Genomic DNA, 25,817 nt, shown 5'->3' with positions numbered 1-25,817 from the left:
ACTGATTGCTCTCAATATCCAATGGTTTATTAGAGTTTTGGGTGGAAATGGTCGGTCACTCGGGAGCAAATACATTTCTATCGCTTGAAAATTATTTTCAACCCTACACTGCGAGATGGCTATGGCTACCTAGTCATCTATCATTCCAGTCGGCTTCATAATAAAACATAGTTCTTGTTGAGCGTTGATTGTGGATCAGTTCATTGTCCAATCGCGCAAGCTCAAGTATTGCTTACCGACTTTCGCAATCCCTCCTGCTACCTTGATGGGCGCCCACGCACCTTGATGGCTGCTCACAGTCAGGGGTCCGTGGCCGACAAACCCAAATGATAGATATTGCTTGGAGTATTTTGGTGTAAGCCATGGTTAGGAAGTTAACGTACGTCGACCTTGGACAGAGATAGGTCTTGAGGCATATAAATCCGCATACCATTCTTTTCTTTTCTCTTTTTTTACTTTTTCCTTTTTTCAATTTCCAATTTCTCTCTCATCATCAAAAATTTTGGTCCCAAAAAGGCCCATTGTCAGCGATACCTTATACACAAATATGGTCGTAACAATACCAAAAGCCGTGCAGCCAACACAAATGGTCCGAAAAGACTCGGCCGTGGACCTTGGCAACCCAACACCACTTCCTGTCACTCTTCTCTCTGGCTTCCTCGGTAGCGGCAAGACAACACTCTTACAGCACATCCTTCGCAGCGATCATGGCCTACGCATTGCGGTCATTGTCAACGACATTGGAGCGTACGTCTCATTCCACAATCCTTCTCCCGTCATACTTCATCCTTCTTGATCGTCATGTAACCTGACTCCTCTCACCACCGTAACAGAGTGAACGTCGACGCCAACCTCATCAACCACCACGTCACACAAACCACCGAAAAAGTCATCGCTCTCCAGAACGGCTGCATCTGCTGTACACTCCGCGGCGACCTGCTCGAGGAGCTCGTGCGGCTGTCGGAGCTGCACACATTTGACTATGTCATCGTCGAGAGCAGCGGCATCAGCGAGCCAGAGCAGGTTGCCGAGACGTTCGACTCCAAGCTGGCCGAGACCATGGGCGCCATGGGCGATGGTAGCGCTGGTGCCGAGGGTGCCCTCGACGAAGCAATGCAGGCCGTGCTTAGGAAGCTCGCCGATGCGGGAGGCGTCGGCAGCTTCGCAAGGCTAGATACAACTGTTACCGTTATTGATGCCTTTACTATCATGAACGACTTTCACACGGACCAGTTGCTGTCCAGTCGGCGGGGGGATGTTGGACCTGAAGACGAGCGGACCGTGTCTGATTTGATGGTAGATCAAATTGAGTTTGCGGATGTGATTGTGCTGAACAAGACAGACATGGTGAGTTGTTCTGCTATTTCCTGGTGTTGGCTTGGCGTAGAACTATGGATACTAACCAAAACGGTTCCAGGTCGACCGTGCTACCAAGCAACGAGTCATCGACTTGATCGCCAAGCTCAACCACAGAGCCAAGGTCATTGAAACCTCCCATGGCAAGGTGGATGTCAAGGAGATTGTCAACACGGGACTGTTTGATCTTGAGCACGCACAGACTGGCTATGGCTGGTTGCAAGACCTACATGAACTTACTTTGCGAGAGGTAACTATCAGCATCCCTATTCTTCAATACCTCCTCTCAAAGTACCCACTGACAGATTACTTCAGGTCAACGGCCGCAAGACCATCACACCAAAGCCAGAGACGGAGGAGTACAACGTCCGCAACTTTGTATACCGGCGCCAACGACCCTTCCACCCACTGCGGCTGTACAAACTGTTGTTTGACAAGTTCATACTGCAGCTTGAGCACCCGGAAGAGGGTGAGAGCGAGGACGAGGAAGATGAAGAAGATGAATGGGAAGAAGAAAATAGCGATGAAGAAGACCAAGGAGCAGAAGACGACGTCGACATGCAAGATCAACAAGACCAAGATCCATCGACAACTGACCCCCTAGACGCACCGTCTAACGAGATCATCCTAGCCAATAAGCGCGCATCACCACTCTTTGCGCGACTCTTCCGCTCCAAGGGCGAGTTCTTCCTGGCGACGCGCCCGCACCGCGCCGGCGAGTGGTCGCAGGCGGGAGCGATGCTGACCATGACGGGCGGGCGGCCTTGGTTCGCCACGCTGCCCGAGTCCGAGTACCTGACCGGCAACGCCGACATTGACGCGCTCGTGATGCACGACCTGAAATCAGGCGGCGAGTGGGGAGACAGGAGGCAGGAGCTGGTGTTTATAGGAGAGAAACTAAATATCCCAGGGCTGGAGAAGGTGTTGGACGAGTGTTTGTTGACGGATGAGGAGTGGAAGAGGTGGCAGAAGGTTATGCGGAGTGGGGTTTTGAGTTCACAGGGCAAGATGGAGAGGTTGGCGCGGATGTTTGATGATGGGTTTCCGGACTGGCCTGAGGATGAGGGTCATGAGGGGCATGGGCACTGATGAGTGGATGATGGGCAACGAAAATTTCCTGGGTTTTGATATTGAAAGTAAATGTACACCTAAAAGTTATATCTCTGTTAACCAATTCTGTCATTGAATTGATGATTTTTTTTCCCCTTTCCTTCCGCGAAATTGTTCTAGACTAGAACTAGATCTGCCGAGCTAAAGTGGTGGCTGCGACATGGATGGGATGAATGCTTGTCCCAAAATATCCGTGTCTAGACCAGCCGGTTGCAGGGATACAGTTATAGCTTCGGGGGATTCTCTGTCAAAGCTTAGCGAGTAAGTCGTGTTTTCCATCCCATCTTGTTTAGGAAAACAAAGCTTTTACACCGCGAACCGGTTGTGAAAAATATATATATACATATGAGGGGTCTTCGAACTTAGATACGCGATGACGTAGACAGGGAAGTAGTCACTATTGAAAGTTTATCGGTGAGTCAAAACATGTCAAGGCCATGCCAACAACATTGACGATAGTTTAACCGTCACAAAATCTCTACTCACATGCCACCCGGGGTGCAAATTTCTGCCCAGATATTTCACCATGGCACCCTATGATCTGTCCGGCAAATATGCAGTAGTCACGGGTGGAGGATCAGGTATGCATATCTTCATCAAAACAAATGAATAAAAAGCAGAATGTTGATTGGTTCTGATAAGTGAGAAAACCTCCTGACAGGTATCACTCTTGATTTTATCAAGCTTCTCCTCGCCGGCGGTACTTCTGTAATAGTCGGCGACCTTCACCTCCGCCCCGAGGCCGAGGAGCTTGCCTCCATGTACCCTCACCCCCCTCAAGACTCCAAGCATGCATCCTTTATCTTTCACAAAACCGACGTCACCTCCTGGCCGCAGCTGTCCTCCCTATGGAACACCGCGCTAGCCACCTTTCCGCAGGTTGACATGGTAGTTCCCGGTGCGGGTGTCCTCGAGCCATACTGGAGCTCATTTTGGCATCCACCGGGCGCCGAAGGGTCGCCATCTACCGACAACCCCGACGCCGAGCCTGGGACTTACGCCACTCTCAATGTCAATCTCGTGCACCCCATCCGACTTGCGCAGCTGGCACTGGCGTACTGGACGACCGGCAAAATTAAAGGGAACCTGCTCTTTCTGGGTAGCGTCGCCGGGTATACGGGTACGATTCACGTCCCCCTGTACCATGCGGCCAAAGCTGGCCTTCACGGCTTTGTCAAGAGCATCGCGCCGATGCATGCACGTCTGGGTATCCGCGTGGCATGTGTTGCGCCGGCTCCGGTTTTGGTAAGCTTTGAGACTCACTCAGCGTCGGTTTTGATGTGCTGGTCCAAACAACCTGGACGTTTTCGAAAAGAAGAAAGGAATTAACCAAAATGACATCAGACGCCCTTGTGGGACTCTAATTCCTCAGTAGCGAAGCTTGGCAAAAACGACCCGGCGTTAACGTCAAGGTTTGTCGCCGAGTTGATGCTGGATGTGTGCACGTCTGAAAACTACCGTGACGGCAACGTTGTCGAGTGCATCGAGGTTGGCACCCTCGAGAATCCGAACCCAACAATTCGCGAGGTTCCCTGCCATCTGCTGCACCCGTCCGTTGGCCCGGGTGTCACGTCGATCTTGGCTGCAGAGGAGGAGCGCTTATGGAAGATGATGGAAACGTCGGGCTTCGAGGCCTAGACGGGGAAGAGTTTTTGGATTCTATTTTCAGCTGTGACTGTCCCATAGTGACACTAGAGCCTTCAGCCTACATCCGCAGTATTTGAGCCACAGCCTATTCACCCGAGTATTCTAATATTGTGTCGTCAGGCCAAGGGCGAATGAGAGCCCAGCACTCACACACGCCTACTGGCAGCTGTGAAAGGGACTCCCATAACAAATATCCGTAATGCATATTGTGGCAGTCAAATCACAAACAAACTCTGAGTGAAATTGATCGACAAGTTCTGACTCGTAGATAGCAATTGGATGTGCGGGAGCTCCGGATTGCTAGTCAACCACTCCCTTTTCTCTCCCGGGTCTGCCCATCGAGCTAGTAGTGTTGCATTGACTTAGATGCAAGATCAGTTTCTGGAAGAAGCGGATCGTCTACTATAATAACGGGATTAGGCATTCTTCTTGTCATTGAATAATGCGCCTTTTGCATGCGGGGATGCCAAAATAGGGAAAAGAAATCCCACACTACTTCTTTATTCTGAACCCTTGCGCTGACGGGAGGCCAACCATAATGGACACTGGCTGTGTATTTAGCAGGGTCTGTTTTCTTTTTTTTTTTCCTTTTTTTTTTTACAAAAGCCGAGTTGACCTCAATTGACTGCAGATCCCACCTAAAGATAGTTCACGCCAAGCTTTATGCGAACCATACTTTCAACTTGTACCCCAAAATCCAGGGGCGCCATAGTGGTTCGACTGTTTACGAGAAAATGACTCGATAGTCATTGCAAAATACACAACGCCAACCCACAACATGCTTAAAAAAGAAAAGGCAACACTAAACGGGGAACAAGAATGAGTATAAGTATCGACATTCATGTCGACTCCAATGGCTGGATTTTCTGTCCTTCTCACCACCGCTCATTCATTTGATCATTCGGTTCAGCTGCTTCCGTCCTTTCTTTACTATCGTTTCCTTTTCTGTCTCCTTGGTTTTCCTTGGTGTTACTTTTGGAACCCTTCCACTCGTTTTCACAAGAAATCTTTCTACCACACTCACTTTGATACCACGTTTCGCGTTTTTTTTCCTTTTTCTTTTTCGCCAATTCGAACGAAAATGCGTGCCACTTCGATCGTCGTCCTATTCAACTTCCTGGCCTCTGGCGCCATGAGCATGCCAGCTCAAGCCGACAACGCCGGCGCGCTCGCCATCGAGGCCCGCGCACTCGAGGGCGCCACCGAGAACAGGCTCGACACCCGCATGTTGAGGACTGGGTCTGGTAGTGCTGCCGCCGCCAACAGCCCGCCCGGGAGCCCCAAGGGGACAAAGACTTGCTTTATTTCCAATAGGCCAGCGCAAGGGTACCTCGATTACAAGGATTTCGTGGCCCAGTCCCAAAAGTTTTGTGACCAGCTGCAAGGCAAATCCGCGCCGAAGTCTTACTCTACAGAAGTTAGGTGCATTGACGTTCCACGCCATGTGAAGAACGAAGGTCAGGTGGTTGCTCAACTGAGGGGTGAGCATGTGATGAACTTGACATACCGGTGCCGGGACGAATAAGGAAGCAGCTAGTCCACATATGATTAATATACCAGAGTTCCATATCCGTATAGTCTCACGCAATACGTATTACCAACAACGTCAGTGGGGTGATATATTTGTCAGGATAATGTGAGAACAGCTTACACGGGAGGGTGGAAAGATGTTCAGTGACAGCAATAACGTAATAAAGAGTATATGACTTTATCAAAGGACTCAGTCTCTCTAGCAGCCAATGACAGAGCCGCCTGAAGTTCAAAGGGATTGTTTTCGCAGTAGAATCGATAAGGAGTCTGGCTGAAAAGGCTTTCTTAGACTTGTTTTAACACTCAGTTCGCTTCATTCACTTAGGATATAAACTCCAAAACCGCTCTTAACAATACACTTTCTTAATCACTCTCGAAATCTTGTCCAGTGACTGGCATGGCTCATGAAACAGGGTTTCTTTTCCTGGGTATTCGGGTGGTATCATTGTCCGCCTCTCAAGCATACTGCTTTTAGAAAGCCACAGCCTCGACGATGCTGGAATATCCCGAAGATGTAAGTAATCAGAATGGGCGCGCGCTAGTCAGTTTGGTTGATGCGTTCCTAATAAAGACTATTTTGCAAGCCAGTTCCTTGTGCAAATTTATGAGAACAAATCTTAACCAACCTTTCGTGAAGTAGTATCGGATCGATTTTAAGCGCAGAAGCGCCAGATACTGCCGCATATTATCCCAAATAGTCACTTCGTGTTTGCCACCAGGGCACGCAAGGTTTGGCCCATTCGTCTCATCTGGAAAATATGGAAGATCTCAATCACGAGGGTGGCATGTAAGGAAATGCAAGTATCTAGCTACATTATAAACGTACAGAATAAATCTTTGTTCGTCCATCCTATGGGAAGGGATTTGTTGAAACAGCGAATGTATTCTTCTTTTCTCCGTTGATCTTTTCAGTTAAAATCCCTTGTGAGGGTCCAGCAATTTCAAATCCAGTTGTACATACTGTTTTTGTCTTTCCCATTGAAAGGCCGCCAATTCCATCCGACATGCAATTTTCCATATCACTGCCATTTCTTGGGCCATCAGTGGCGTCCAGGCCTTTTCTATCTTTTAGTTACCAGCGACGAGAAAAAAAATCAGCTTAGAGGAAACCTGTCATCGACAGTGTAGCTAGCTGCGGCCCGAGAGGGGAGCTGCAATGTGCAGAACATTCTATAAGTGGAATAGACCAAACAGACAATTTTTGTTAGTATTTTGTTTCATTTGATTTGCTATGTCCGCAAATTCATGCTCCGCTTCCAGTCCAGGTAATACACCTGCTCAATAATAAAAGCGTGTACTTCAAATTCATTGCGAGAAAACTGTACAAGCCCCAAAAGTATACAGACTATAGTACAGTAGTAACAAATAACCAAGACCGAAACAGAAGAATGTCAAATTAAAAGGATATAACCTCCACAGTAAACCCTCACCAAGCAAAGCCCCCCAATCTTAGTTGCAAACCAACTTGGCACTCTTGAAACCAAAAGGCAGCAGGCTGGCGCTCGACAAGACGCCTCCAGACAGGAGCTTGGTGAGGTACGGCGACTCGTTGCAAAGGGTGTTGTCCGTGGTCAGCTGGGCTGTGGCGACCTGGTCGCCCGTGCAGTCAGGGTTGGGAAAGACGGTGACGTAGCATCCCGACGCGGGCTGGTCGAGCTTGGCCCTGAAGGAAGTGGGCGGGTGGATTGCGCAGGGCTGGGTCACCGCGACACAGCTGCCCGCCGTCAGGCTGATGGGTGCAAAGTTGCAGAGCGCCTGTGTGACCAGGTTGGACACGTCGCAGAGCGGGGCGAGGTAGGGCGTCAACGTCGCCGTGGTGGTGTAGCCTCCGGTGCGCGGGGAGATGCTCGCGGCAGAGGTGACGGTGGCGAGGAAGAGGAGGGTGGTGGCCGAGAACTGTGTGGGGGAAACGAGTTTTTTTTTTGTGTTAGTCTTGGGCAACGGGGTGGATCTGCAAAGCTGGAGTAAACGCTAATGGGGCACGTACCTGCATGATTGCGGTGGGTGTGGAAAGTTTAAAGGGGTTTGAGTGGGATAGCGTTTGTGTGGTTTGGGAGATGGAAGTTGAGGGATTTCAAGAGATATAACAATGATGATGAGGAGCGATGTGATGTTTGTAGGACTGGTGGTGGTAGAAGATGAGATGTGAGCTGAGTTGCAGACAAAGTAATTATCGACCAGACTGGATGGCAGTGCCTATTTATCCATTTTCAATTCTTCAAGATTGTGATCGCTATCAGCTCTGGAATCTCTCAAGTTGTCTCCTCTTTCGGCGATTCCGTGTCTGTCTGGATTCCAGATCGAACTGCGTCGTCAACGTGGCTTACAGAAAAAAAGCCTTCTAAGCACGATTTGATGTGATGAATATCGTGGGCTGTCAATAGTGGCTCAAAAAGGTATTACTGGACTAGGTAATTGTTCAAAAGGACTTTCCCCTGAGATGCTAAATTTTAGACCAAAAAAACTGAAGACAAAACGTTTTTCCCCCTCCATCCAGGGATGCAATCGTTATTCAGCTCTTGAACCGTTGCAAAACCGGATTAATCCAAAAGCAGACCTCCTGACTTTCTTCACTAAGCTAGGTTGTCAAGCAAGTGTGGGGGAGAGCAATGACCAGGCGACGTTAAATGCCACTGGTAATGGCTAACGGCAAAGGTGGCAAAAGTGGCGCGGCTGCTTGTACCGACAAGGCGGTACGATAAACATGACAGGTACAGCTTTCCCATTATTGGCTGTTCTTGGGCTTAGTAGCATCTGGGGAAAAGTGACCGCGGTTCCTGCACGCTAAAGTAGGGGATACGATCAGTAGTCCGGTGTCCAGATCCACAGCTGGGCACCTTCCGAGCTAGGCATTCGGTTCTTTGTAAGGGAGCAAACCACGGAATCCAGAATTCCCATCATAAATTACTGTGAAGGGATGGGAATTTCCACTAAATCGAATCGAGGCTGTTATTCGTTACCAATCTAGTCTAGGATTTGGAGTATCTAGCGAAGTTGCCACAGACAAATCAAGCTGGATTCCACCAAGCCACCCAAGTGTCCACAACAGCGGCAAAACCCTTCGCCATGCAAATTCTTTTGACCAGGAATTCTCAACTAGTTCACTCGTTTCAATTAACACGTCGAGCAGTTCCGCCCAAAACTCAAAACTAAGTGCATCCTTTCCCGCGGGACGAATCCAGCTGTCTCCTATTCGAGGATGGCCACTACTTGCACATTGTCATCAACAAAGATATTTCCCGGCCCGAGTTTTCATTTGCAGATAAATTTTTTTTGGAATATTTCATGCCCAGCTGTAAAAAGTTTTTCTTCAAACGTAGCAGGGTCTCCAATCCTGATTTGTGTCCCGAAAGGCGTAGGAGACAGGTCCGACATGTTTTCGGTATCAGCACTGAATATACCGCCTATCTCCTAGCTTCTCAACTAGTGAATAATTGATACCATTCAGAAGACGTAGCTCATAATTTTTGATTGGGCCGCTCATAATATGAAAGACATACTGGCGCCCTCCCATGAACTCGACAGCGGCTCCAGCCCCTTAGGCGCCGAAAACCTGTTCTGGAGGCAGCCACCGCCATGTTCGAGGGCCTCGCCGTGCATGTAGCTGAGAGTAGTTGAGCCTGTTATTCACGCATACATTTGTGGCCTGAGCCGCGGTATTGCTGATTTACTTGCTGGCTGGGTTGCCTCCACAGCCCTCTATTACGATCAAGGTATCGGGTAACCTGTTCTTATGGTAAAGTACAGTGGGTTAAAGCAACTGAACGTCTGAACTGGGTAACTGGGATTCCTAATGACTGGGGTGAAATTATAATCGATTCCTGGGTAAGTAGTAAATTGGATACAAATTAATTACTGCTAAACAATTTCAGGCTAAATTTTATTTATATGGTAATAAACGTGTCTTATATAGTTAATATCCTAAACGTAATTTCCCTTAATTTGTTTAATTTATAATTCCTAATCGAAGTTTTATAAATTACCCCAAATTATACCTTAATAATTACGTAATATTACGTAATTAAATCTTTATATAATCCTATTTTTTACCGGTCGTTATTTTTTTAATTTATTATCGTTAGAAGGGGTATAACCCCATTTGGCCTTCCTGGTTCCGGTCCAATTATCTGGTCGTAATATCAAATTTCCTCTCTTTTGGCCAAATCTTTTTGGCTTTAAATAATTTATATTCCCTTAATCCTTGTTCCTGGTTTTTGGTTTTTTTTTTGCTAATTTTTTCGCGTTATATTTAATCGAATTAATAAATCGAAATCGGGTCGTTTTTCGACAAAACGTCGCCACGTTTTTTTTATTTTTTTTTTTCTTTTTTCCGTAAATATACCTTCCTATTTTTATTATAAATTTCGCGGTATAATATATTGCGCCGTTTCGCCGCAAAATTTTTTTCGTTATATCGAATATTTCCGCGTTAACCGTTTTAATTATAATATATTGGGTATTTCGAATATCCAATTACGTAATATTGGTCGGCAATATTTAAAATTCGATATTAAAATAAAAATTTTAAAAAAGGATATTTTGGTTAAATAATAGAAAATTTAAAAAAAATAACTAAAATTTTTCCGTTTGCGAAAATAAAAAAAATTGTAATTTAAAAAAATAATGCGAATTATATTTCGCGGAATTAACGATTTGGAAAAATTAAATCGGGTGGAACGTAAAAAAGTAAAACGGAAAAAACGGCGGCGATTAGCCGAAATCTTTTCTAAAATATCCCTAAAATCGCTTTTTCCGAATTTTAATTTTATTTGGAATTCGTTTTTTCCAATAAATTTTTTAAATCCTTTTTTATTAAACGAAATAAATGTTTTCGCGCGGTATTTTATTGGTAAATTATTTTATTCGTATATTTTAATTTATAATATATATTAATTGTTTTTTTCGCAAATTCGTTTCGTGGTATAGTTTCGAATCCTAATCGGTCTTTATTTTTTAAAAATAGTAGGTGGTATTTTTTTAGGTTTTCCTTTTTTTTGGCTAATTTATTCGCAGATCCAATTTTTAGTAATATTGGCGGAACGGTTTCTGGTAATTTTAAAAATGGTTAAAAAATTCCCAAATGTTTTTTTCGTATTCGTAATTTTCCCATTTAATAAGGTATTCCGTTTTTCCGTAGTTACGTTTATAGTCTAATATTCGTTTTATTTCGTAAATTTCTTATACGTCGATTTCGATCGTTTTTTATATATTAGTACCGTATAATACTAATTCCAATAATAATATATAAAATGTCGGGTAAATTTTCATAATATTTGGTAATAATAGTCTATAATTGGTATCGCTAATTTTTTTATTAATTTTAAAAGGTCCAAATTTCTTAAAATTAAATTTGCTATTTGGTCGCTATATTTTAATATTGCGTCGAATAAGGTAAACGTTATTTCCTTTTTTAAAGGATAATTTTTTTATCCGATATTGGTTGGCGTATTTTATTATTCTTTTTCGTACGAATTTTAGTTTTTGCTAAGATTTTTTATATAGTTATCGTAATTCGTTTGCTTGTTTGTCGGCTCGCGGTACCGTAATAATTATTTTGGGTTTTTTATATACGGTAAAATTAAACCTATAATTAGTATAAAACGGGATTATTTTAATATTTTCGTTTTTTAAATTATTATAGGCAAACTATATTGTAAATAATAACCGTATCCAATCGTTTTACTTATGGTTTACGTAACATTTTAGGTATTATTCGAATATTTAATTGGTTCGTTTTATTTATCCGTCCGTTTGGGGGTAAAATGCTGTTAATAATTTGTAATTAGTTCCTAACTATTTTATTAATAATTTCCAGAATTTTAATGTAAAAAGTTTGTTTTTATCGGTAATAATATTTTTTAATAATCCGTAATTATTAACAATTATTCGTAGGAATATATAGGCGATTTTTTTAACGTTACTGCTTTTTTTATAGGGTAAAAAATAGGTATATTTAATAAATTTATCCATTATAACCAATATATTATCGTATTTGGTTTTAATAAATGGTTTTTCCCAAAGTGGTAATTTAACGATAAAATCCATTATAATAATTTACCAAATTTTGTTAGGGGCTAATAATAATTATAATAACCTATAAGGTTTATATTTTGCTAATTTGTTTTTGGCGCAAAATTCGCAATTTTTAATGGCTTTTCGTACTTTTTATCGTATTCCTTTAAAATTATGGTATTATTTTAACCGTTTCCATATTTTGGAAATTCCTTGGTATCCGTATATTTTGCTTTCGTAAATTTTCCGTATTTTTTCGGGTATAATCGTTATATTTATCGTTATAAGATTTCGGTATATTGGTAAAAGGTTTCCGTTTTCGTCTATTATAAAAATAACGCGTATTTCCTTTAATATTATATTTTCGTGGTTTGGCTTCCGGTTAAAAGTATCGGCCCTACCGTTTTTTATTTTTTTCCGGTATACGATCCTAAAATGGAATTTTAATAAAAATTTTAACCATCGAATTTATCGTTTGTTTAATATTTTATTAATGGTAAAATGGGTTAGGTTTTTATAATCCGTATAAATTAACATTTCGTATCTAATTTCGGATAATTATAGTTTCCATTTTTCGAATACTCGAATAATAGCTATAAATCTTTTATCGTAAATTTGGTAATTAAATTTTGGCCCGTATAACTTTTGGGAAAAAAAGGTGTAAGGGTATAATCTTTTTTTTTTATTTTGTTGGTTAAATTGTCCTCCGATTACGTAATCGGATGCGTCGGTTTCGATTTCGAAAAGTTTCGTTAGGTCTGGTATTTTAAAAATCGGTTTTCGTACTATTGCGTCTTATAACTATTCGAAAGCCTATTATATTTATTTCGTTTATTAGAATTTTAGGTTTTTTTTGGTTATATTAGTTAATGGGGTGGCGATCGCGCCGTATTTTTTAATAAATATTTTATAAAAGTTTACAAATCCGAAAAAAGTTCGAACGTTTTTTATATTTTACGGTTAAAACCATTCCTTTATTATTTGGATTTTCGATTTTTTTATCCTAATTTTTCCAAAAACGATAATATATTTTAAAAAATTAATTTGTTTGCTGTAAAAAATATATTTGTCGGGTTTAATTAAAAGTTTGGCGTTTTGTAATTTTTGTAAAACCGTATGGACGTATTATTTATATTCTTCCAACGTTTTGGAAAAAACGAAAATATCGTCCAAATAAATAACGACGAAAATATTTAAACATTCCCGGAAAATATGGTTAATTATAATTTAAAAAATTATTGGGGCGTTAGTAAATCCGAAAGGTATTACCAAATATTTGTAATATCCTCGCCTGGTACGAAACGCGGTTTTCCATTTTTCGCCTTCCTTTATACGGATTAAATTATATATTCCTTTAAAATCTAATATCGTAAACCATTTCGTTTAATAAAGTATATTTCGAAATTTTCCGATTAACGGAAATAGGTAGCAATTTTTTATAATAATATCGTTTAATTGTCTGTAATCTACGTATAATCGTAATTTTCCGTTTTTTTTTGGTACGAAAAAAATTGGATATCCTACTGGTAATATCGATGGTTTAATATATCCTTTTTTAAGGTTTTTTTCGAAATATTCGTCTAATACTTCCATTTATATCGGGTTTAAACCATATATTTTGTAAAATTTTGGTTAGGTTCTTTTTTTTAATAGTATTTCGTAATCGAATAAATTATATTCGGGTAATTTTATTTCGAATTTTGGGCTAAATAATCGGGTGTATATTTGGTATTTTTTTAAAATTTTACCGTTTTTGGCTAATTCGTCCGTAATTGGTATTATATAATTGGATCGGTTTTAATTTATAAATAATCGCCTTTTTTCCAATATTAGCTTCGGGGTTGGTCGTCCTCCCTATAAATACGCCATTTATTTTATTTGGTTTTTCCGTACCCTACGCTTCTTATATAAACTTTTTTAAATTGGAAATTATTTAATAATTAAATGCTTTTTTTATTAAATTTGGCCGATTATCCAATTTATTTTGGGGTTATTTTTCCTAAACCAGGAAATTTCTAAAATTATATCCTTATCCCCTATTTCCGTAATATTTAAAATAATTCGTTTTTTTCGTCCATAATTTTCCATCCAAAAATGTACGGTTTCTGTTGGAATAGCCTCACTCGCGCGCGCAGCGGAAAGGAGGTAAAGCCGGGCCGGAGCTGCGGCCCCGGCGATTGGGTAACTAAGCAAGGAGCACGGACCGCATGAAAAACTTTTCATCCGGCCGTGAATAATCAAATGCAGTCGCACGACTTAGGTAAAAAACAGACCGAATATACCCAAATTGCAGAGGTATCACGTTCTCACCCATTAATTAAATCTACCACGCAATGCATTGTTAGTAGACCTGCGAATCTACGAACACTGATCAGTGAATAGAAATACGGCAACCAGTCGTACGACGCTCACAAATTGGCTACGTGAAAAGATAAGCCGCGCGCACGAAAGCCCAACCCATTGGTTATTTAAACGCCGGAATCCGGTTTATGCTACTGCCCGAAATTTAGATTGGATACTTTCCCATTGGAAAAACCAAAAATCTAAGGACCGGACGAATCTAACGCCCTTGTACTAAAGAACTAAATTGCACGCTATCGTACGAAAACTATTTAGCTTCCATCCAAGCAACCAACCATTGCAAAGATGGCATCAACAAGCAACACACCAGAAACGCGCGACGAGGATCACCACGAACTCGAGGAACAACAGCTACCTATCGCTAGGTTGCTGCGCACGCCAGCCTGGATAAAAATGATCGAAACGAGCGGGATCAGCGATACACAATGGCTAAAATATATCGATCCGCACGCCTGGGATCAACCACCACCCGACCTCACGCAACCACTGGAACCAAAAATGGCATCTACATACTTCATGCAATCATACTATAAAGCAGTAATCAGCGTACGCAAGGCACAAACAGCGGGGAAAACAACCCCAAAACAACGGTTACGCGAACGCTTCCAAGAAAAGCTTGAGGGATGGACAAATTATCAGTTCGACCAAATATCGCGCGAAATCCGCAAGGCATACGTCGATTTGTTAAAAGAAATGTACGGACCTTTACAAGGAAGGAAAATCAACGATAAACTCGTACGATTCCTCCAGAATGAGGAGGAACAAACGGGAAAAGGCCAACGCGCGATGCCCACAACACCGCAAATTGTGCTCCAGTCTGTGGAACACAACGGATACCAAAATCCACCCGCAAAGCCGCAACGCGCACAAAACATACCTTACCCAGGGCCGAATCCAGGTATTGCTTATGCGCACGAACCAGGAAAAGGCACAACAGCCATGCCCGGAAGCAGGTTAACACGGGAAGTGCAAACATACCCGCAATTTGACCCGGAAAGGGGCCGAAACGCGACCTACGCTCATCGCGCGACCAATGAAGGGCCAGGAGTACCAAAGTACGAATTACCACCCGTGCGACCCGTACCAAGCGAGCCCATAAACCCTATAATTGCAGACCGCTTTATTAAAACATGGAAGCAGGCAGATAATTATACGGGAAAACCGTACGACATACTCCTAGATAAAACTAAGATTTTCGTCCAAACGTGCGATAGGCGAGGAATCTCGGTAAACCAATATCATGCAATTTTCCCTGAAATTTTGGCAGACCGCGCGCGCGACTATTGGACCAATTTCTCATGGTTAGGCATGCGATGGGATAAAATGTACACCATGCTGGACAAGCACTTTAACACCGAGTTAAACCATACGCAATATTATACAAATTGGACGGCAACCACCTTCGCGCGTATAAGACAAAATAATACAAACAAAAGCGCCCAAGAAATACTGGAATTATTACTGGACAAGCTAAGACTCGTGCAACGAGCACTCGGAGACGAGTACCAAGGGGAACGCCAACTGCACACGGCAATGGTACGAGCCTGCCGAAGAGTACCCGAGTTTGAAAATGCATTAATAGTCCAAAAGGGAACATACGAAGCACTATTCTCTAACCTGCGCGCGTCACTACAAGTGGCACAAGATAAAGCTGAAAAACAACACCTACTGCAGGAAAAAGCGCACGATACCCATTTCACTAACAGAAAATACCACCGTAACCAGCAAAACCCAAGGCCAGGGCGCGCGCACGCACCAAAATAGAAACCCAACCTTATCCCCAGAGGCAATACAAAATCACCAGGGCCAAAGAATGGCATACGCACGCATACAAATCCAACCACACTCCAGGATAAAAGGGCAAACTATTGCTTCGTATACAAGAAACAAAGCTGCAAATCCTGGAAGCACACCAAAGAAAAAAAGGAAAACGCACGCCAAAAATACCACCAAACGTACGATACCTTAGGGGAGGAACACGAGGACTTTAACCAATTCCTTACCAATTGGGAGGCAAGCAGACCTCAGCCGCACGACGACACCAGCGAGGCTAACGACGAAAAGGAAAATAAAGACGAAAAGTACCAAATCGCACAATTTCTCCAAAACCAAGCATACCTCCATCGCGCGACAGGAAAAAATGTGTATTCTGTAAAGCCCAAACAGCAAGCGGATCAATTCGTATTACATAACCAATATAACACGACATATCAAGGAAAGCTATGGAATACAGGAGCCGCGCGTGTATCCACAGTAGGAAAGTGCCAGATGTTAGCATACCTGAAAGAAAACCCGCGCGCGCGTATAAATTGGACACCGGGATCGACGGAAATGCGATTCGGAAAAGGCAAGGCAGAACAGGCTATCGGCACAATAACCATGGAAAACGCACTGGGAACCATTACCTACCACGTCCTAAACGCACAAACACCATTCCTCTTTTGTTTGCACGACGCAGATAAAATGAAGGCGTATTTTAACAATATTAAAAACGTTATCGTACGCAAGGATGGCATCAGGATACCAATGGTAAGGAAATGGGGACACCCATTTTTCAATGTTAGTCGCACGGAGGCGGCAACATTCTTTACTAAGCAAAAACTTCGAAAGCTGCATAGGAGGTTTGGACACCCTCGCACGGAAAAATTATATAAACTCCTACACGAAACAGGCCACCGAAAAATGCGACAAAATATATTGGAAAAAATAACCAAAATTTGCCACCAATGCCAGACGCACGACCCAGCTCCCCAACGATTCAAATTCTCCATTAAAAACGAATGCGAATTTAACTATGAGATTATCGTGGACGTACTATGGCTGGATAGCAAGCCAATACTACACGTTATCGATAGTGCGACGGGATTCCAAACTGCAACATTCCTGAAAGATATGTCGGCACACACGACTTGGAACGCACTATACAGGATTTGGATCCATATTTACCTCGGTCCACCAGATGTTATTACGCACGACCCAGGAAAGAACTTTGCATCAAAGGAGTTCCACAGCAACGCCAAGATAGTAAGAGCTGCGTACAAAGAAATGCCTGTGGAAGCACATTGGGCATTAGGAAAAGTAAAACGCGCGCATGCCCCGTTAAAACGTGCGTTCGACATCCTATCCCAGGAATTAAAGGGTAGTGCGGATAAAGAAACCATCCTGCAAATAACAGTTAAAGCACTAAACGACACGGCTGGACCAAACGGACTAGTTCCAACCTTGCTAGTATTCGGAGCGTACCCCAGGATTAACGAAAATTCTGCACCATCAGCAACTATCGCGCAACGCGCGATAGCGATGTCAAAGGCAAGGAAGGCATTGGCCAAACATCGTACGGAAATAGCTATCAACCGCGCGCTTAACACAAAAAACGGACCGCGCGCGCAAAAAATGTTGGAAAGCACGATTGGGAGCGAAGTGTTAGTGTGGAAAGAGGGTAAAGGATGGCAAGGACCATACCAGATTCAAGCTGTAGATCAGACGAATACCACGGTAACCATTAACAACACTCCAAAAACCTTCCGCACGACACATTGCAAACCGTTCCACCGCGACCCAACCGAAACACAGGAACCGCACGACCTAGACAGGACGACGACCAAGGACCAAGCTGACCCGGACCGGGATAAGACGCAAAACCAACCCGACCCGGACCTGGACGCGCACGACAGGCCATGGACACAAGCAAACCTAGATCGAGCTTTGCAAAAGGAGAAACTTGTGATCCAATTACTGCAAGGAAATGCGTACGTCACAGAAAAAGAGAAAACAGCGTAGGACCTAACTATCGCACTACGAGCCAAAAGCAAAATCAACACACCCGGACCGCCGTTCGAAACGTCAGACGACCAGGAGATTAATAGCCTAATAACAAAAGGTGCGATCGAAATGATAAAATATAGTCCGACTCTCCATAATGGCCGGCTGTAGAAAACAAGGCTAGTACGAAAAATTAAAGGACAAACCTCCGCGCAACCATATAAGAAATCCAGGATAGTGCTACAAAGTTATAATAACCCAGAAAAGGAAAAACTGTTGACGCAAGCACCAACCATCCAACGTATGAGCCAAAGGTTGCTACTGGCGATCGGAGCCGGGTTAATCGCGCGATTAAACATGAGGTTCGAACTGCGGGATATCACACAAGCATATGTGCAATCCGAGGATTTCCTGCAGCGCACGATTATCGCACAGCTACCAAAAGAGATTCGCCATCGTTACCCACCTAACACGGTGCTATGGATTAAAAAGTCGTTATATGGATTAGCGGAATCGGGAACATATTGGTGGAAAATATACCACGCGCACCACCGTAACGCCTTAGGAATAAGGCCATCGACGTACGACCCATATTTACTGCATACAATAGGGGAACCAGATTATTTTGGTATTACGGGTATGCAAACAGACGATACGTTTACAGTTACAACTCCGAATTTTTCAAACCTGGAGGAGGAGAAGTTGCACGCAGCAGGATTCCAGGCAAAGGAGAAACAATTCCTTACGCACGACAACCATTTGGAATTTAACGGATGCAAAATCCAACTGCAGGAAAAAAGCGTGCACATCACCCAAAAAAGGCAACTAGCGCAGCTAAAACTAATCGACCACAAGGCACCCGACGCAGCACAACAATTCATCGCGCAACGAGCCAGAGAAGCATACATCGCTACTATCTGCCAACCAAAGGCTGCGTACGACTTGTCAATGGCAGCACAAAGCAGCCAACAACCAACCAAAAAGGCGATAACCGCTTTAAACAAACGGTTAGCATGGCAGATGGAAAACCCGAACAGGGGGCTTGTGTACCTGCCCATCAACCTGGAGCGCGCGAAGCTGTACATTTTTACGGATGGATCGTTCGCCAATAACAAGGACATGACCTCACAGCTAAATTATATTATTATATTAGGGGAAAAGATCGCGCGCAGCAAGGAACAATTCCAACTACAGGGGAATATCGTACACTAATCCTCTACCAAATGCAAAAGGGTGACAAAAAGTGTGTTAGCAAGCGAGTTATATGGTATATCCACAGGATTCGACCATGGTTTTATCCTTTCAACAACGATCGCACGCATCGCAAATGCTTTGGAACAACCACATATCCAAACTATCGTTTGCACAAATTCCAAGTCCTTGTACGACTGTTTAGTAAAACTAGGTAGCACGACAGAAAAAAGGCTGATAATAGATATAATATCGTTACGCGAATCGTACGAAGCAAAGGAGATAACAAAGATCTGCTGGATAAACGGACACGATAACCCAGCAGATACCATAACAAAAAAGGATCCCAACGATGCATTCACCAAGCTGATCTCGACCAACAAAGCAACGGTTAGAATCGAAGGTTACGTCGAAAGGCGCACGACTGGGTAACAACATAATCACATCACAACACAAAAGGGAAGTAAACGAGAAAGAGTGTATAATCCTTTATATTTATCGAAAAAGAAAAATCCAGCGCACGCGGGCGCGCGCAACAAAAACAAACAGAAAACCCATTAAAGAGGAAAACCCAGCGCACGCAGGCGCGCGAAACAAAAACAAGCGGAAAACCCCATTAAAAAGAAAAAAACCAAACCCCGATTCCCCAGTATAGGAATATCGCACGCGCGCGACAGTTACTCCAAAAAAATAGGCATACCAGCCGAACCCAACGCGCGACCACCATATTAAGAACCGCCATGCTAAGAACCGCCGTGCTAAAAACCGCCATGGTACGAGCCGCCGTACGAGCTACCGCCATCAAACTCGGCCGGAAGGACATTGCCGGCGTGGTGGTGCGAGCATTAAGCAGCACGGCTTTGCCAGACGCACTCAGCACAAACACCGTTGTAGTAAGGAAGGAGGCGCACGCAATACCGGAACTTGGGAGAGGCATTGGGGTTGCCACACTTGGAGGGACAACGGACAGCGGTGCGTCCGCGCGACTGGATCAGAACAGCGCGGAAATAGCTCTCGCGACGAATGATGGTCGCAAACAGGTGCCGGATTTACTCAGCCGAACCAGTAGAAACCTTGATCTCGATATCGCGCGACGGCAAAACGGCGAGCGCGCGTTCAAAATCCTATAAGACGTGACGTTAGCTTTAGCGCGCGATAAGAAAAAAAAGTCAGGAAATATTTACATTGATGGCCAGGTTGCGGAAGAAAGCACGATTATTTGCGGACGCAGTGGGCAAAATGGTCGCAAATCTCATTCTGGGTCCTGCGCACGACAACGGGACCGGCGATGGAATCGACGGTCGAAACAACAGGGCCAACAGGGACGAAAAACATAACGACGATCTCGAATACGCGCGCGCAAGATATTAACGACGAAGATCGAAAGAGAGAGAAATGCGGGCGACAGAAAGTGAGAGAGAAAAGTGAAGATTGTTGATGATGAGGAAGAACTGAACGTGCGACCGATTGTTAATGGAAAGTTAATAAAAATGAGGATGAGGAAGGAAAAAGTTAAGGGCCGAATCGAGGGAAAGAAGGGCCGTTAATATAAACGGGAAAAGGTAAATCACCTCGAACGGTTAACTGATCGCACGCGCCTTACAACAAAAATTCGTCAGCAACAAAAAACGAATCACCTCCAATAATCAAAAAAGGTGCGCAACAATCACGACCAACAAAAGGTAATTCACAGGTCGTTGGTTGAGCGCACAACGGATGATAATGAAAGGCATCTAGCCGTGATTCACGGCGGGAGAATAAGGCACGCGCGCACACGCGCGGTCACGGGACTATTTGGAAACGACATCCCATTTGCATTATTTTCCTTATTTAACATCCCAACCATTACCTATTGCCGGATACAATAAAAGCGATGCGCGCGCACCCAAAAAAAAAAATTGCCAGTGTTGGAATAGCCTCACTCGCGCGCGCAGCGGAAAGGAGGTAAAGCCGGGCCGGAGCTGCGGCCCCGGCGATTGGGTGACTAAGCAAGGAGCACGGACCGCATGAAAGACTTTTCATCCGGCCGTGAATAATCAAATGCAGTCGCACGACTTAGGTAGAAGACAGACCGAGTATACCCAAATTGCAGAGGTATAACGTTCTCACCCATTGATTAAGTCTACCACGCAATGCATTGTTAGTAGACCTGCGAGTCTACGAACAGTTTCTATTTTAATAATACCGTTCCCGTATAAAACTGCTTTTTTTTTTACGGTTTATAATTGGTATGGTTTTTTTTTTTATTACCAAAATATCCGTCGTTCCGTTACGATTTTTGGTAATGTATAATTATTTTATATTCTATTATCGAAAAATATTCGTATAGGTTTTCCACCGAATCGTATATCGAAAAATATATATTCGTATTTTACTATCGTATTTCGCGTAACGTTTAGGGTTTTTTGTTCCGTTTTTATTATCTTCGCTTTCCGGTACTTTATACCGTTTAATTATTTTAATTTTTTGGTTTATTAGATTCGCGTTATAAATCCTTATTTCTTTTATTTTTGGGTATAAAACTATTTTTTATTATTATTCCGTCGAGGGAATATTTCCTTAATATAGGCGTTTTACGCGCGTTCGTAAACGTTTGTTTATTTTTTACTTTCGGGTCCCATACGATCTTAATTATAAAAACGGGTATTTGGTATTATTATTTTCGTACGTGCCAATCCTATACTTTAACTAATATATAAATTTTATATATATTACGTATATATTCGTACCATAGGGGACTTATTTGGTTGTAATATGCTATAAAATATTCGTTATTTGGCGTAAAAATTACTGCTGGCTCGTTTCGAAACCTAATTTTAATTTCCCAATTAGGTAATTCCTAAATCGTATAAATTTCGTTAATTCCGGTAATTAATCGTCGTCGAAAGAAAAAATTATAATAAATTTTTTTATTTATATAAATTCCACAATTATCTCGGAAACATTCGGCCCAAAAAATTTAAAGGTATTTTAAATATTTAATATCAAATATCGGATGGTCTCCAAACGTGGGGTCCGGGTTTTTTAAAGGGTTTTATTTTTATTATATTAAATTATATTTTGGGAATTAAACTAATTGGTCGTTTCGGTATAAATCGATTTATTTTTTACTATATTTGTAAAAATCGTTAATTTTTTCCGCGTTATAACGGCTTAAAATTATTTTTTTTTCGTCGTTTAATTTTTCGCCTAAAGCGTTATTAAAAAATTTTTCGGTTGGAAATTGGTTAATTATTTTAATACGGTGGATTTATTCCAATAATTCCGTATTTAAATTTCCCGAAAAGCTCGAATCGGTAAATTCGGGTAAGGTGGCATTTTATCGATATAAATTAATTGGTGGTTTTATTCCTATAGGTATTTGGTTTCCTATTACTAATATTCGGATATTTCGTGGCTTTTAAAGGTATTATTTTGCGTCCATTTTGGAATTATTATAAATTATATAATTATCGTCGTAATAAATGGTCCAATTTATTAAATTATATTAGTTAGGCTATATTTATTAATAATTAATGGCGTTAAACCTTCGTGGTTTTTCGGGTTTACCCCTAAAATCGATAATAAAACCGGGGGTATTATTTTAATTTCCAGGATAATTTTTTGCGATATATCCTATTTTATTATATTTAAAATATTTGCCATTTTTGGGATTTTTGCGAGGTTTTTTATATTATATCGCGTTAAAATTTATAAGTCCGTTATACATCCCGTACGCGGTATTATATTAGCAAAGCGATTTAGGGTATTAATATTTGCGTCCGGTATTGGTTTATCGCAAAGTTAATCCCCATACGCTACGGTTTTCGCGCCGTTCCAGCTTTTTTTCGTAAAATCGGTTATTAATTTTAATTATTAGCTTTACGTATTCGGCTAGGGTATTGGATCGTTTTTTTTTAATAAATTCGTTTTTAATTTTTTCTTTAAATCCTATATAAAAGCGTATTATTAGGGTTTCGGGGCCTTATAATAGTTTGGCGGTAATTTATCGGAATTTATTGGTATATTTTAATACCGATTTGGTTTAGGTAAAATGTACCAATTTACGTTTAACCGTACGTTTTTCGTTTGAATTACCGAATATTCCCCTAAAACATTTTTCGAAATTTTCGTAATTATCGAAAATGCGGTTAATTTTAATTTTACGGTTCTTTTTTTCGTTATAGTTCAAATAATTTCGCAAAATAGGTTTAAACCAGGCGAATACGTCGCCTTTTAAAAACGAAATTACGTAAATAATTTTATTTATATCGCTATCGAAATTATCCTCGTTAAAATGGAAATAGGCCCGAATTCCAGTAAAAAATCCCTAAAAAATACTTAAAATACCATTAAAAAGGGTAAATAAAGGATATTTAATGCTATTTTTATTAATTCGGTTAATTTATTCGGTTATTCGTTCCTAAAATTGTCGATTTTCGGTTTGGAATATCGCAACCATTTAACGCAAAACGTTAACGTTGGCCGGAACGTTAATAATAAAAGGGGTTTAAAAAGTAATCCTATTGGAAAATATTATTTCGGCGGTATTATTCGGTATATTTTAAAACAAAATATTAAATAGGAACAATTAAAATATTACGATTAAAATATCGGATAACCTATTTTTATAGTAAAATATAATAGGTTAAAACAATTAAACGTTTAAATTGGGTAATTGGGATTTTTAATAATTGGGGTAAAATTATAATCGATTTTTGGGTAAGTAATAAATTGGATATAAATTAATTGTTACTAAACAATTTTAAATTAAATTTTATTTATATGGTAATAAGCGTATTTTATATAATTAATATCCTAAACGTAATTTCCCTTAATTTATTTAATTTGTAATTCCTAATCGAGGTTTTACAAATTACCCCAAATCACATTTTGGTGGTTACGTGATGTTACGTGACTAAGTTCTTATATAATCCTGTTTCCTACCGGTCGCTGTTTTTTTGATCTGTTGTCGTCAGGAGGGGTGTGACCCCACCTGGCCTTCCTGGTTCCGGCCCAACTGTCTGGTCGTAACACCCTCGTCTCTCCGGAGAACAAAGGCGAAGCCGTGGATCGATGCCAGACGCCTGGAATGGTGAGCCTGAAGAATGCTTTGCGTCCGATCACTTGTATTTCGGCGGGCGGCCCCAGGCAAGGGGGTCCCGGGTACCTGTCCCTTTGAAAGAGCCTCCAGCAAACTGCCCATCGACGAGGAGGTTCGGTAACCGGTTTACGGCCTCATCTAACCCACCGAAGCGCTGCTTCACTGCCAGGCTTGCCCTGCATTGCCATTCCAACATGATCTGGGCTGTATATTTGGAGAAGGTCTTCTGGAAGTCGGTATCCCGCCAGTCCGCGTCGGGACTCTGCACAATATCCTTCGCAAGCGTCCATCATTAGATGAGTCTCCTTAATTATATCAAGTCCGCCGAAACCTTTATCCATGGCTGGAAGCGTCTCTAGAAATGTGTGGAATAAAGACGCCGCGGCGTTCATTGCGCCCATCGTTATGAGTTCTATCATTATGTTGAGCCACCGGTTGGCCTTGGACTCCGGAATAGTTGCAAGCAGGCTTTCCATCCGTCTGATGGTCATCTGGGCGGTTGCCGTCATGTCGAGGAAACCATCGTAGTACGAGTGATAGATCTTGTTGATTTGGGTGAGTGACTGCTCGATAAGGTCCGATGCCCGACCAGATGTGGCTCCATTGGGGCTATCATCACGCATCGTGACGGAGTCGCATAGGTCATTCTGACCTCCAATACCTCCGCAGCTTCTGAGAGAAGTTTTGACTGTAGATTCGATGATTCTTCAAAAATTTTCTGCTCTGCCCTGTGCAGATTCTTTCAGTTGGCCATGATTTTCGCCCGTGGGATCTATGGCTCCTCTCACCAGCGTAATGAGAGATGCCCGACTTTCGGCGGCCAAGGAGGGTTATGGAACTCCTGCAAGTCACTGGCCTATTCCTTGCTGCCACCAATGCCCAAACTGGCATGTCATCGCGAATGTACGTTTTTTGTGCTTTCGCTCATATGGCCCACCAACTGGTTGTCATCATAGAATCAAATTTGGGTGTAGTCTTTCAGGGGCCAGAACTCAACTTGCTCCCAAAAGCAGATTCACTTACAATACCAATGAGTCGAATTCTGCAGAAGATTACGTAGGTATCTTTGTTTACAATGGATAGAGAACACCTTGTACAATGGTCATGTTGGCCCAACCTTTTGTGCCAACTAACAATCATCATTCCAAGCTGCATACTGCATGGAAGGGTCTTTGCGGTTAAGCACTGGAGAATTGTCCCTTTTCCAAGCCATCTCCGATAGTCGGGTACCTAAACTTCCAAAGCACTGCATACTCAGCTCCTCGCTGTCCAGAACCCTCTGTTTCTCTGAAAACTTTGCAATCTCCTCTCAGTCGACTCCTAACGTTGCGTACCCCCTGTTCGGCACCCCCCCTGTTCGGCACCCTGAAAATCTAACAACGAAATGCCTACTTTTATAAGCTGATTTAAATATAAAATTATCAACGGACAAAAATACAATCGTTTTCACGCTTCTCCGGTTCATTAACCTCTTCTTCATCAGCTAAAGGTTCCAAATTTTCTATATCCTTTTCCTGCAATCCAATAATGTTCTGTTTGTTAACCAAAAGCTCGTTTGGATCCGGAACCACCCTCCTCCTTTTAACCGGCCGTATTGCCTCCAGTTGTGCTTCCAATAAGCTGATTTTTTGCTGGGCGCTAGCCAAAAGGGTATCTTTAGCTTCGAAGCTTTTTTGGACTTTTGCAAATAAAAAACGTGAAGTAGCGTTGGTTTTGTTGGATTGGGAAAGTTTTTGCAGTTGAAATCGGACATCTCGGGTCGTTT

At 42.3% G+C, this 25,817-nt stretch overlaps 5 protein-coding genes across 5 annotated transcripts; 3 read left to right on the top strand and 2 right to left on the bottom strand.

Annotated features, from left to right (window-relative positions):
* The first annotated feature begins 385 nt into the window (after positions 1-385).
* PgNI_10043 (uncharacterized protein) lies at positions 386-2,536 on the top strand. The gene is made up of 4 exons (XM_031130022.1): positions 386-747; positions 834-1,347; positions 1,418-1,606; positions 1,672-2,536. The coding sequence occupies exons 1-4, from the start codon at positions 548-550 to the stop codon at positions 2,443-2,445; spliced, it is 1,677 nt and encodes a 558-aa protein (XP_030977630.1). The 5' UTR covers positions 386-547; the 3' UTR covers positions 2,446-2,536.
* Positions 2,537-2,992: 456 nt separating this feature from the next.
* On the top strand, positions 2,993-4,104 carry PgNI_10042 (uncharacterized protein; the record flags this gene model as incomplete). Its single annotated transcript, XM_031130021.1, has 3 exons — positions 2,993-3,047; positions 3,128-3,711; positions 3,811-4,104. The coding sequence occupies 3 exons, from the start codon at positions 2,993-2,995 to the stop codon at positions 4,102-4,104; spliced, it is 933 nt and encodes a 310-aa protein (XP_030977629.1).
* A 1,090-nt stretch (positions 4,105-5,194) lies between these two features.
* On the top strand, positions 5,195-5,638 carry PgNI_10041 (uncharacterized protein; the record flags this gene model as incomplete). Its single annotated transcript, XM_031130020.1, has 1 exon — positions 5,195-5,638. One exon carries the CDS (start codon positions 5,195-5,197, stop codon positions 5,636-5,638), a length of 444 nt encoding a protein of 147 aa, XP_030977632.1.
* A 1,454-nt stretch (positions 5,639-7,092) lies between these two features.
* Positions 7,093-7,636, bottom strand: PgNI_10040 (uncharacterized protein; the record flags this gene model as incomplete). Its single annotated transcript, XM_031130019.1, has 2 exons — positions 7,093-7,539; positions 7,631-7,636. 2 exons carry the CDS (start codon positions 7,634-7,636, stop codon positions 7,093-7,095), a joined length of 453 nt encoding a protein of 150 aa, XP_030977631.1.
* Positions 7,637-9,123: 1,487 nt separating this feature from the next.
* PgNI_10039 (uncharacterized protein) lies at positions 9,124-24,675 on the bottom strand (the record flags this gene model as incomplete). Its single annotated transcript, XM_031130018.1, has 2 exons — positions 9,124-9,247; positions 24,200-24,675. The coding sequence occupies 2 exons, from the start codon at positions 24,673-24,675 to the stop codon at positions 9,124-9,126; spliced, it is 600 nt and encodes a 199-aa protein (XP_030978249.1).
* Positions 24,676-25,817: the final 1,142 nt, after the last annotated feature.

The sequence above is a fragment of the Pyricularia grisea genome (assembly GCF_004355905.1).
Source record: "Pyricularia grisea strain NI907 chromosome Unknown Pyricularia_grisea_NI907_Scaffold_7, whole genome shotgun sequence".
Lineage (NCBI taxonomy): Eukaryota > Fungi > Ascomycota > Sordariomycetes > Magnaporthales > Pyriculariaceae > Pyricularia > Pyricularia grisea.
The sequence above is the reverse complement of the archived record's forward strand: the minus strand, read 5'-3'. Positions and strand labels throughout refer to the sequence as shown.